Source organism: Camellia sinensis, chromosome 7 (assembly GCF_055761805.1).
Source record: "Camellia sinensis isolate YWXY chromosome 7, ASM5576180v1, whole genome shotgun sequence".
Taxonomy (NCBI): Eukaryota; Viridiplantae; Streptophyta; class Magnoliopsida; order Ericales; family Theaceae; genus Camellia; species Camellia sinensis.
In genome coordinates, this window is record NC_138967.1 from 88,943,035 (window position 1) to 88,956,557 (window position 13,523).

The 13,523-nt window shown below is 41.9% G+C and overlaps 1 protein-coding gene across 1 annotated transcript in view; it reads left to right on the top strand.

Moving 5' to 3' along the window:
• LOC114273602 (uncharacterized) overlaps window positions 1-13,523 on the top strand; it is a 50,109-nt gene that overhangs the window by 8,041 nt on the left and 28,545 nt on the right. The window contains exons 8-16 of the mRNA XM_082878570.1: window positions 25-117; window positions 273-311; window positions 433-471; window positions 1,119-1,208; window positions 6,343-6,444; window positions 6,594-6,686; window positions 6,842-6,880; window positions 7,000-7,038; window positions 7,687-7,776. Of these exons, the coding sequence (XP_082734696.1) occupies window positions 6,854-6,880; window positions 7,000-7,038; window positions 7,687-7,776 (156 nt within the window). The 5' untranslated portion in view covers window positions 25-117; window positions 273-311; window positions 433-471; ... (2 more) ...; window positions 6,594-6,686; window positions 6,842-6,853. The remainder of the gene's footprint in view (window positions 1-24; window positions 118-272; window positions 312-432; window positions 472-1,118; window positions 1,209-6,342; window positions 6,445-6,593; window positions 6,687-6,841; window positions 6,881-6,999; window positions 7,039-7,686; window positions 7,777-13,523) is intronic.

Here is a 13,523-nt window from a genome sequence, read left to right on the forward strand (position 1 = left end):
CACTCTTCCAATGTTTGATTGCAGTGAATTTTTAGACCGTGTTGTTGCTGCTACACTGACTTTTGAAATCTTAACAAGAGAAAACTTCTAACTAATTTCCCGACATTACTCCCTCAGGTATGATTTGAGATTGGCATGATTCTTTGCATAGAATTTAGTTTCTTTATTTGACTGGATTTTCAGATTTAGAAGTAGAAAAGAAGAAATATGAAACATGTATATCAAATATTTTGGTAACTTACCCTCCTCTAACATCACTCTTGCATTTGTAGTTTTTCCCATTAATGCTAAAGCTTATGAAATGTAGAGAAGTAAGTTCCTTGTGTCATCTTTTTGGTTCCATTCTTAAAAGATATATTTCATTTATTTTATTGAAATGATCTTAGTTATAATTCGTTACCCTCCTCTAACATCAGTCTCTTGCATTTGTAGTTTTTCCCATTAATGCTAAAGCTTATGAAATGTAGAGAAGTAAGTTCCTTGTGTCATCTTTTTGGTTCCATTCTTAAAAGATATATTTCATTTATTTTATTGAAATGATCTTAGTTATAATTCGTGCAATTGTTGTGTCCTTATAACTTGATATTTGTATATGACAAATGTTAAAAGTGCTGAATATTGGGATTGAAATAAGGAAGTGTCTTGAAAATAGGTCAAACAGTTAAAAGAAGTGCATTAATTTCAATAAAAATTGCATTGAATTTAATAAGAAGTGTCTTGTGTTTTCAAATTTATTTTTTGGTCTACTTTTTCGTGTCCCAGGGCACTTTTTAGCAAGACCCTTCATATATATTGGTATTCATAATTGTAGTTTTATTTTATTTTTGTCTTGTCAATGCTACTTCAGAAATAAATTTCGTTGCTTATGTGATGCCACACCTTATTTTGTATGTTTAAAGTTATTATGCGCCTTCCTAACCTTGTTGGAACAAAATATGGTATAGTAATTTCGTATTGAAACTAATTGAGCTTAATGGAAAATTTGACAAACACATGTTTAATTTCAAAAAGGAGGGTCTAAAAGAATGCGTTCAGAGATACTGTGGACTTAATCTGCAGTGAAGGGCATTACTAACTTTCATACATATATTTTTTTTCTGTTTTCTTTTTTGATGCAGATCAGAAAAATCGTTTCTAAGTGTGCTTCTAGCATTGATGTCTCTTGGATCATTTGTTCAGCTTATTTCCATCTCTCGTTGACTTACCAAGTGAGTTTGTTTTCTAGGATTCCCTAGTTACATTATGCTCCTTTTCGTGTCTTTCTTTTGTGGTTTTCATCTCTTGCCATATTTCACCAATGAGCAAAATGCCTAGAAATACGCAAAAATTTACCAAAAAATCTACCACGCACATGGGTGTGGGACCAACACCCATGTGAGTGTTTGCTAGAACATTTGGGGTCTTGCATTATTGTTCGCCAATTGAAGTTCTACTTACTCTATTAAAAGCTGCACCGTGTTATTTTCCTTCCATTAATTTATTGATTAGTCAAATAGGCCATTTTGAAATGCCTTAATTAAATTTGTTCAGAAATTTAAAATCTACATGCTTGGTACTAGTTGGAAAACTGGATTTTATTATTTTGAATGAAAGCTAGAAAGAATAATATTTCTTATTCTCATATTTAAACAATGTACACACAACACCTCTATTAATAGGAGATACATGGCATAAAATAAGGGATTGATTAGCTACTGATTCTGAGGACTGATTAGCTACTATTTAGTTACTAATTCTAATTCTAAATATAAACTTTCCTATTCTATAGTATTGACTAAATCTAGATATTTACAGCTGTGATATCCTAAAGAATTTTGCCATATCCTGGAAGAATTATTTTCTTCCCATTTCCAACACTCCCCCTCAAGTTGGCTTGAATATGTCTTCCATGGCCAACTTGTAGATTAGGTGGTCGAACTGCTTCTTGTGTAGTCCCTTTGTACGAACATCTGCAATCTGCTCCGCAGTGGGTATATAAGACATGTAGATCAATTCCTTCTCAATCTTTTCGTTGATAAAGTGCTTGTCGAGCAATTGCATTTGCTGCCTTCTTGTTACAGTAAACGTCCATTGGTGATGTTCTTGGAATTTTTAAGTCTTCCATTAATCTCTCGATCCACAAAGCTTTACAAATTCCATGAGCCATTGATCTAAATTCAGCTTCAACACTATTTCTAGCCACTACGTTCTGTTTTTTTAGAGGGTCAAAAATTAAACCCCAAATTAAGTATGGGCCTAAGTACTGAGGTCGTCGCAAAGAGGCGACCAGGAATGAAAAAGGAGCATGGGCTAAAGTCCAAGGGAAGTGGGCCAACAGTGGGCCGGAGTAGGTCCGACCCGCCAAGGGTCCAAATAGACTCCACGAGGGAAAATGACGAAGTCAAGTTGCAGCGGGAACACGTGCCACAGTCAAGTTGCAGAGGGAATACATGCAGCGGGGAAGTTGCCGAGATACTTTGCCTCAGCGCTGCCATTCCTAATATCTTCAGCTCCGCCGCCATCCAAAGTTGATGAGGGAAAGAGAAAGCCGAAGCAACTAAGTTGCAGAGGTGACAGTTGCGACGACCAAGTTGCGGAGGCACTTTGTCTTAGCGCTGCCATTCCAAGTATTCTCGGTTCCGTCGCCACCTGGAGTTGCTGAGGGAAGAAGAGAACTGAAGCAACTAGGTTGTAGGGGCGCCCAAGTTGCAGAGGCACTTTGTCGGCGCTGCCATCTCCAATATTGTCGGTTATGCCATTTGAACTTGTCACGGGAAATGACTGCCGTAGCAACTACTGCCGCCGCAACCAAGTTGCGGAGGGAACATCCCGCCAAGGTGATAGCAGTCTCTCGGAAAAGCTTTCCCTCTGCAAGGAGAGGGTAATGCCTGGCGCTGATAGCAGTCCTCAAGGCATTACTAACCCAGGGCTGATAGCAGGCCCCAAGACTTATTGGTTGGAGTTGATAGCAGGCCCAGGGTACCAGTTTACCGCGACGTTCCCGCGAAGATGGGAGCAGGGTAGCCCTAGCATAAGGGACTCCCTTTCCATTACCCAGGTCATAGACCTGCCTTAGTCGCACAGGCAGGACTAAGGAAGCCCCTTGGGCTTGGTACTAAGGAACAACAAGGCTGATGGCCGGCTTGGCTGTGGCCTTCGCCTGGGGAAGCTGGGGAGTTTGTGGTTAGGTGGCTAAGGGTGAAGGCTTCGCTGCGGTGAGCACGAACATTGTCGATAGCAGACTAATGGAGTTCTGAGAATGCATGTAGTGACCAAGTAGAACTGAGAAGGCAAGTGTAGTAGCAAAGTTTATTGCTGCAAGTGCACTTGCTGAAGTTTGAGCTGAGAAGGCAAGTGCAGCGGCAAACGCTCCCGTCGCAACTGCACTTTCTCAGGCTCAAGAGGGAGTTGCATCGCCAAACACTCCCGTCGCAACTACACTTGCTGAGGCTCAAAAAGGTAGTTGCGGAGGCAAACAGATAGTACACAGTACATGCAAAAGGACACGTGGCACCTTCAGCCTAGTGACTCAAGGCAGAATATTCCATGTTATCCTCTAGGACACATGTCCTCTCTCTATTTGGCCACTTGGTGTCCTCTTGGTGCCAAGGAAAAGCCTATATAAATAGGACCCATTTCCCATGGTTCAACAAGAGGAATTTTGGGGATTTGGGGTAGATGTTGCCCATTTTGGCACTGCTATACATTTCTTCTTGAGCTACTTGCTTCATCCTCGCCCAGCTGCACACTCTTTAACTTCCAGACAGTTGCTGCTGCTCATTCTCAAGCCACTTCCACCATTTTTGGACCATTAGCATAGTTTTGCCTCTCTAATCACCTTCTCTAACCTCGAACCCCTTTACATTTCTGGCGACTCCGCTGGGGAGGCTGCTTTGTTGATGGTTCATACCCATAGTGGTTTACATACCTCACTGGAAAAAAATGGCAGAGGATGAAGTTCAGCAAGGCTCTTCAAATGGCGGAGTAGAACATGCCTGTGACCACAGTGTTGTGATTGAGGCAGTTCAATCACTCCAGGATACACAGAGGGAGATCCTGGCAGCTTTGCAAACTCTCACTGAGGCTGTTATGGCCATGGCTTCTCGACTAGCTCTAGCGCAAACACCTCTGCCCGTAGCAGTCCCAAACCCAGTGCCTAACTTGTTCCCTAAGGTTTGGGTTCCAATCCAGGTGCCTCCGGCGGTACTTCAGGCGAACGGTGCGGCCGCTGGTTCAGCTACCCAGGAGCAGACTGGACCATTCCAGCCCACTCCTTTTTTTACTCTAGCTGATGTACATGCTATGCTCGAGCAAGAGCGTAGCAAGAAGCCACTCCCATCTCTCCCCGACTCAGATGTGAAGGCCTCATACTCTCAAGAGATATTGACCATGCCATGCCCAACTGGGTATACAGTGCCCAAGTTTATTAAGTTTGATGGGAAACAAGGCAATGCCAGAGAACAGGCGGTGAGGTTCATTGAAACTCTTGGTGTCCATGGCCGTGACCACTCTCTGCGCCTTCGGGAGTTTTCCAAGTCCACTTACTGAAAGGGCTTGTAGCTGGTATGTGAACTTGGCTCGTTTTGGAAGAAAAAAGGGCATCTAGTTGATTGACTAGTCCTCCCCGTGTCATTGTATATGATGTGTTTTTAATGTTAATATTGTTTGTACTCGAAGGAATTGTTAATCCTTCACAAATAGTTCTTTTGTATAAAACTAGACTACATTTGTTTCCTGCTAAATTGAGATCTAGATGGACCGGCCCTTTCATAGTTAAAACTGTTTTTTCTCATGGGGCCGTTGAGATTGAAAATCCCAGGAATGGTAATGTTTTTAAAGTGACTGGCCAACGTCTTAAACCAGTTTTGGAGAATTTCCCACCTGAAGAGGAGAGGAGTCCATTGAATTGAAAGGCCCTATTTCTCGAGACCGATAAACATAATAATAAAAGCAATGTTACTTTTAGGAGTTGTTAGTTTTTCGTTTGTAATTTTTTTCCCTTGTGTTTTTGGCAATAATCCCATGTAGGTTCATGGTTCATCTTTTCTTTTTTAATAAATTTTTTGTTGACGCTCAAAAAAAAAAAAAATATATATATATATATATATAGACATGGTTCATTATTTAAGGTAATCTCATAACCTTTGTGATTTTGTTTTTTACATTGAGGACAATGCATCGTTTAGGTTGGAGGGAGAAAATACTTTCTTTGAGAAGAATTTGTATGTTTGCTTGCTGCAATGAGTTACTTGTTTTGTTATAAAAAAAAAGAAGAGACCTTGTCTAGCTTAAGAAGTTGTCAAAGCTCGAGCCATGATGGTTCTCATTCAAAGCAGAACCAAGCAAAACATGGAAAAAAATGACCATAAATTGATTGCAGGTGTTATTAACTTGTAATTTCTATTTATTTGGAATGTTGAAGTATTTTTGGTGCTTGATATTTACCTCTCTCCTAGTTCTTCCCCTCATCATTATGCTTACATATGTGCAAGGTTTTAAAAAGCGGCCGCAACCGTTACGTAACGCCGTTACGTAACGGTTTTGACGGTTACCGCCACCCGTTACGGCCGCTTTTGCAATGTGATTGAGATTCACAGGTGTGTTGGCGGTAACGGCTGCCGTAGCAGCCGTAACGGTGCCGTAACAGCCGTAACGGCCTGTTACGCACCGTTACGTAACGGTTCCAAACTGTTTCTTTCGAAAAAACATACAAAAAAAAGCTGAAAATGGGGGAAGAGGGATAGAGAGAAGAGGGAAAATAAAGAGAGAAAATTGAGGAACAAGAGATAGAGAGAGAGAAGAGGGAAGATGAAGAACATGTTATTGATTTGTTGAAACTGTAAGACCTATGCTATTCTATTCAACTGCTATCACTAAACTATTTTGTTTGTGTGTGTTTATCTATATATTGTTTGAAAATAATAATAATAATAAGTGTGATCATTATCTTATTTATTCTCTTATTTTTGTCATTGTTTATCTTATATATAACATTTAGTGATTGATTTTTTTGTATAATATAAAGTCATTAATTATTAAAATAAAATGTAAAAAACTCAGTTTATAGTGATTTAAAAATATGAAATATATTGGATCATACTTAAAAATTTACAAAAATTAATTAATATTTATTTTTAACCCAATAAATATGATCATGGAAAAAAAATATGCATTTTGGTAAATTTTTTTTTTCAAATTGTGCGAAAAATAAAAAAATTCACGGTTCCGGTTACCGCAACCGTTACACTACGGCCTTTACACCCCGCAACCACAACCGCGTCACCGCCACCGTTACGGCGACCGCAACCGCTTTTCAGAACCTTGCATATGTGCTAATGTAAGCATTGTTCTTTTATTCTACAGTTTTATTCAGGAAATTCGTCTATTTTTCCTTTATTTTGGAGAGGTGGTTCTACATGATGCTGATCGCAATAGGAGGACCTTCATTCATTCATGTTTGAGCCGGTAAAGATGGTTTAGTTTGTAGTCCTTTCACAATAGTTTATTTGTGGGGAAAAAATGAAATTATGATTTCATCTAACAATTATTCTCTATTTATGCATATCATATGATAAATCATATTTGAAAATCACTCTTCCAATGTTTGATTGCAGTGAATTTTTAGACCGTGTTGTTGCTGCTACACTGACTTTTGAAATCTTAACAAGAGAAAACTTCTAACTAATTTCCCGACATTACTCCCTCAGGTATGATTTGAGATTGGCATGATTCTTTGCATAGGATTTAGTTTCTTTATTTGACTGGATTTTCAGATTTAGAAGTAGAAAAGAAGAAATATGAAACATGTATATCAAATATTTTGGTAACTTACCCTCCTCTAACATCAGCCTTACATTTTTAGTTTTTCCCATTAATGCTAAAGCTTATGAAATGTAGAGAAGTAAGTTCCTTGTGTCATCTTTTTGGTTCCATTCTTAAAAGATATATTTCATTTATTTTATTGAAATGATCTTAGTTATAATTCGTTACCCTCCTCTAACATCAGTCTTGCATTTGTAGTTTTTCCCATTAATGCTAAAGCTTATGAAATGTAGAGAAGTAAGTTCCTTGTGTCATCTTTTTGGTTCCATTCTTAAAAGATATATTTCATTTATTTTATTGAAATGATCTTAGTTATAATTCGTGCAATTGTTGTGTCCTTATAACTTGATATTTGTATATGAAAAATGTTAAAAGTGCTGAATATTGGGATTGAAATAAGGAAGTGTCTTGAAAATAGGTCAAACAGTTAAAACAAGTGCATTAATTTCAATAAAAACTGCATTGAATTTAATAAGAAGTGTCTTGTGTTTTCAAATTTATTTTTTAGTCTACTTTTCGTGTCCCAGGGCACTTTTTAGCAAGACCCTTCATATTTATTGGTATTCATAATTGTAGTTTTATTTTATTTTTGTCTTGTCAATGCTACTTCAGAAATAAATTTCGTTGCTTATGTGATGCCACACCTTATTTTGTATGTTTAAAGTTATTATGCGCCTTCCTAACCTTGTTGGAACAAAATATGGTATAGTAATTTCGTATTGAAACTAATTGAGCTTAATGGAAATTTTGACAAACACATATTTTTAATTTCAAAAAGGAGGGTCTAAAAGAATGCATTCAGAGATACTGTGGACTTAATCTGCAGTGAAGGGCATTACTGACTTTCATACATATATTTTTTTTCTGTTTTCTTTTTTGATGCAGATCAGAAAAATCGTTTCTAAGTGTGCTTCTAGCATTGATGTCTCTTGGATCATTTGTTCAGCTTATTTCCATCTCTCGTTGACTTACCAAGTGAGTTTGTTTTCCAGGATTCCCTAGTTACATTATGCTCCTTTTCGTGTCTTTCTTTTGTGGTTTTCATCTCTTGCCATATTTCACCAATAGCAAAATGCCTAGGGATACGCAAAAATTTACCAAAAAATCTACCACGCACATGGGTGTGGGACCAACACCCATGTGAGTGTTTGCTAGAACATTTGGGGTCTTGCATTATTGTTCGCCAATTGAAGTTCTACTTACTCTATTAAAAGCTGCACCGTGTTATTTTCCTTCCATTAATTTATTGATTAGTCAAATAGGCCATTTTGAAATGCCTTAATTAAATTTGTTCAGAAATTTAAAATCTACATGCTTGGTACTAGTTGGAAAACTGGATTTTATTATTTTGAATGAAAGCTAGAAAGAATAATATTTCTTATTCTCATATTTAAACAATGTACACACAGCACCTCTATTAATAGGAGATACATGGCATAAAATAAGGGATTGATTAGCTACTGATTCTGAGGACTGATTAGCTACTATGTAGTTACTAATTCTAATTCTAAATATAAACTTTCCTATTCTATAGTATTGACTAAATCTAGATATTTACAGCTGTGATATCTTAAAGAATTTTGCCATATCCTGGCAGAATTATTTTCTTCCCATTTCCAACACTCCCCCTCAAGTTGGCTTGAATATGTCTTCCATGGCCAACTTGTAGATTAGGTGGTCGAACTGCTTCTTGTGTAGTCCCTTTGTACGAACATCTGCAATCTGCTCCGTAGTGGGTATATAAGACATGTAGATCAATTCCTTCTCAATCTTTTCGTTGATAAAGTGCTTGTCGAGCAATTGCATTTGCTGCCTTCTTGTTACAGTAAACTTCCATTGGTGATGGTCTTGGAATTTTTAAGTCTTCCATTAATCTCTCGATCCACAAAGCTTTACAAATTCCATGAGCCATTGATCTAAATTCAGCTTCAACACTATTTCTAGCCACTACGTTCTGTTTTTTTAGAGGGTCAGAAATTAAACCCCAAATTAAGTATGGGCCTAAGTACTGAGATCGTCGCAAAGAGGCGACCAAGAATGAAAAAGGAGCATGGGCTAAAGTCCAAGGGAAGTGGGCCAACAGTGGGCTGGAGTAGGTCCGACCCGCCAAGGGTCCAAATAGACTCCACGAGGGAAAATGACGAAGTCAAGTTGCAGCGGGAACACATGCCACAGTCAAGTTGCAGAGGGAATACATGCAGCGGGGAAGTTGTCGAGGTACTTTGCCTCAGCGCTGTCATTCCTAATATCTTCAGCTCCGCCGCCATCCAAAGTTGATGAGGGAAAGAGAAAGCCGAAGCAACTAAGTTGCAGAGGTGACAGTTGCGACGACCAAGTTGCGGAGGCACTTTGTCTTAGCGCTGCCATTTCAAGTATTCTCGGTTCCGTCGCCACCTGGAGTTGCTGACGGAAGAAGAGAACCGAAGCAACTAGGTTGCAGGGGCGCCCAAGTTGCAAAGGCACTTTGTCGGCGCCGCCATCTCCAATATTGTCGGTTATGCCATTTGAACTTGCCACGGGAAATGACTGCCGCAGCAACTACTGCCGCCGCAACCAAGTTGCGGAGGGAACATCCCGCCAAGGTGATAGCAGTCTCTCGGAAAAGCTTTCCCTCTGCAAGGAGAGGGTAATGCCTGGCGCTGATAGCAGTCCTCAAGGCATTACTAGCCCAGGGCTGATAGCAGGCCCTAAGACTTATTGGTTGGAGTTGATAGCAGGCCCAGGGTACCAGTTTACCGCGACGTTCCCGCGAATAAGGGACTCCCTTTCCATTACCCAGGTCATAGACTTGCCTTAGTCGCACAGGCAGGACTAAGGAAGCCCCTTGGGCTTGGTACTAAGGAACAACAAGGCTGATGGCAGGCTTGGCTGTGGCCTTCGCCTGGGGAAGCTGGGGAGTTTGTGGTTAGGTGGCTAAGGGTGAAGGCTTCGCTGCGGTGAGCACGAACATTGTCGATAGCAGACTAATGGAGTTCTGAGAATGCATGTAGTGGCCAAGTAGAACTGAGAAGGCAAGTGTAGTAGCAAAGTTTATTGCTGCAAGTGCACTTGCTGAAGTTCGAGCTGAGAAGGCAAGTGCAGCGGCAAACGCTCTCGTCGCAACTGCACTTCCTCAGGCTCAAGAGGGAGTTGCAGCGCCAAACACTCCCGTCGCAAGTACACTTGCTGAGGCTCAAAAAGGTAGTTGCAGAGGCAAACAAATAGTACACAGTACATGCAAAAGGACACGTGGCACCTTCAGCCTAGTGACTCAAGGCAGAATATTCCATGTGATCCTCTAGGACACATATCCTCTCTCTATTTGGCCACTTGGTGTCCTCTTGGTGCCAAGGAAAAGCCTATATAAATAGGACCCATTTCCCATGGTTCAACAAGAGGAATTTTGGGGATTTGGGGTAGATGTTGCCCATTTTGGCACTGCTATACATTTCTTCTTGAGCTACTTGCTTCACCCTCGCCCAGCTGCACACTCTCTAACTTCCAGACAGTTGCTGCTACTCATTCTCAAGCCACTTCCACCATTTTTGGACCATTAGTATAGTTTTGCCTCTCTAATTACCTTCTCTAACCTCGAACCCCTTTACATTTCTGGCGACTCCGCTGGGGAGGCTGCTTTGTTGATGGTTCATACCCATAGTGGTTTACATACCTCACTGGAAAAAAATGGCAGAGGATGAAGTTCAGCAAGGCTCTTCAAATGGCGGAGTAGCACATGCGGAGGACCATGACCACAGTGTTGTGATTGAGGCAGTTCAGTCACTCTAGGATACACAGAGGGAGATCCTGGCAGCTTTGCAAACTCTCACTGAGGCTGTTATGGCCATGGCTTCTCGACTAGCTCCAGCGCAAACATCTCCGCCCGTAGCAGTCCCAAACCCAGTGTCTAACTTGTTCCCTAAGGTTTGGGTTCGAATCCAGGTGCCTCCGGCGGTACTTCAAGCGAACGGTGTAGCCGCTGGTTCAGCTACCCAGGAGCAGACTGGACCATTCCAGCCCACTCCCTTTTTTACTCTAGCTGATGTACAAGCTATGCTCGAGCAAGAGCGTAGCAAGAAGCCACTCCCATCTCTCCCCGACTCAGATGTGAAGGCCCCATACTCTCAGGAGATATTGACCATGCCATGCCCAACTGGGTATACAGTGCCCAAGTTTATTAAGTTTGATGGGAAACAAGGCAATGCCAGAGAACAGGCGGTGAGGTTCATTGAAACTCTTGGTGTCCATGGCCGTGACCACTCTCTGCGCCTTCGGGAGTTCTCCAAGTCCACTTACTGAAAGGGCTTGCAGCTGGTATGTGAACTTGGCTCCCAACTCGATCAAGAGTTGGGAGGAGATGGTGAACAAGTTCCACACGAAGTTCTTCCAAGTCCAAGAGAAAGCTACAACTCTCACCCTTGGGCGAAATGTCCAAAAGGGGGGTGGGTGAAGATATACTGGACTATGTTAAGCGGTTCCAAGATAAGACTATTGATTGTCATGAACTAATGGATGAGGCCCGTTTAGTCGGCATATGTGTGGAGGGGTGCCATATGCGACTACAAAATTTTCTTGGTGAATCATAATCTGCCTACCATTTCAGTCTTGATTGAGGCAGCTAGGAACCTCAGTACCACTGGTCCTTTGCACAGATCTCGTGACAGCCACCGCTACCATTGCAGTAGCAAAGTTGCTGCGGTAACCTCTACAGGAGGGAGCCGCTCGCAAGGGGAGGCGACATCCTCTCGGAAGAGAAAGAGTTACGAGGACAGAAATCCATGTCCTTGCAGCGTTGAGAATGTTAAGGCTCTGGTTAAAGAATGGATAGCTGATGGTGAACTTACCTTGCCTCCAGTTAATGTCCCTCCAACTAAGAAGGACAAAGAAAGCTCGGATTATTGTGTCTATCACTGAACCACCAGACACCCTATTAGGGATTGTTGGACTTTGAAAAGTATCTTTAAGAAAAAAGTTGACGCAAATGAGCTGAAGTTTATAGATGCCGGGTAACTGTCATGTGCGGAAGGACCCTTATCCTAACCACAAGGAGAAGGGAAAGAATATACATATATGATTGGCTATCTCGGGCCTGTGCATGATCAAGTGCATATGGCGTCTTACTATGATGAGTTAGAAGAAATTACAACCGGCCAGCTCCCTGAGACAGTACTTGCAGAGGCAAAATTCGCAAAGGATGCTAATGCCTAGGCCTTGCAAAACTCTGTTAAGTTTCGCGCCTTCTTTGACCATTTGGGGCTGAGCCAAGCCGCCAGGTTGGAAGCAACAAAAGCCCTCATTAATATCTTTGAAGTGCACCATGATGAAGTTGCTGAGGCTAAGGAGTATGTGCCTCGGTGCATCCAGGAAGCTTATGGGGCCATTACCTTTTTAGAGGCAGACAGAGCATATCTATTTCCCCATAATCGTCCTTTTTTTGTCACAATATGCATCGATGATGTAGAGTTCAAGCGTACCTTCCTTGATGGCGGGGGCGTCCATAAACATCATCACTACTGACACCTTTGCAAAGGTTGGGATCCCAGAGTCCAGGATGGTTCGCCAACCCATCACTGTGATGGGTTTTGGCAGCGAGAAAAAAGATACCAAGGGCCATGTGGTCATGGACTTAGCAGTTGGTGAGATCTGTTCCGCAACCAAGTTTCATGTGATTGAAGCGGACACAAAATTGCCACATGATACTTGGCAGAGCTTGGATGCACCGATATGGAGCTATCCCGTCGAGTTATCACCAATGCGTGAAGGCAAAGTTGGGAAAGCGCACAGTAACCATATAAATGCGTTTGAACAGCCATTTGGGGTTGAGGAGGCACACTATTTGGATGCAGTTTTCTTTACTGAGTTGTCAACGGGTGAAACTCCAAGGATCGGTAAAGTTGCAGAAGTAAAATTGCCAAAATGGGAAGGCATTCGGGATGCAAGGGCTCCAGAAAGTAGTGGGCAGAAGAGAAGCAGCAAGTCCACAAGTCCACCGCCCAAGATTGTTAAGGTGCGGAAGGGCGGTAAGACAGTTTACTACCTAAGACGGGTCTTGGAGGGCTGGCTTCATACCTTGGGAGGAAGGCCCCGAGGCAAATAAATGTGACGATGACAAGTCCCAAGAAGAGTTGGTGGAGACACCTGAGCCCGCCCCTGAATGCGTGCAAGATAGACCCAAACCGCAGCAGGAGGTGCTTGCTGAGGTCAACCTCAGTGACTTGCCAGGGCAGAGCAAGTCCCGTGTTCATCAGGGACACAATGGCTCTAACAGCTGAGACAGAATTGATAACACTACTGAAGCGGTACAGTAACGTCTTTGCTTGGACATACGATGAGATGCCTGGTCTTGACCCGTCTCTTGTCACCCATCACCTGGATACTTTTCCCAACTCTAGGCCAATTAAGCAGCATGCTCGAAACTATCACCCTGACCTTGAGGAAAAGATTAAGGAAGAGGTAGAAAAATTGCCGAGGGCCAAGTTCATTGAGCCTATACAGTACCTAACTTGGCTAGCAAATATTGTGCCTGTGGAGAAGAAAAACGGCCAGATCAGGGTCTGCGTAGACTTTCCCGACCTGAATGAATGAGGCCTGCCCGAAAGATGAGTTTTCATTGCCCCATGTTGACACACTTGTCGATTCTACTGTAGGCCATAAGATGTTCTCCTTTATGGATGGGTTCAGTGGTTATAACCAGATCAAAATGGCCTCAGAAGATGCAGAAAAAATGGCATTTAGAACGCCCTTGG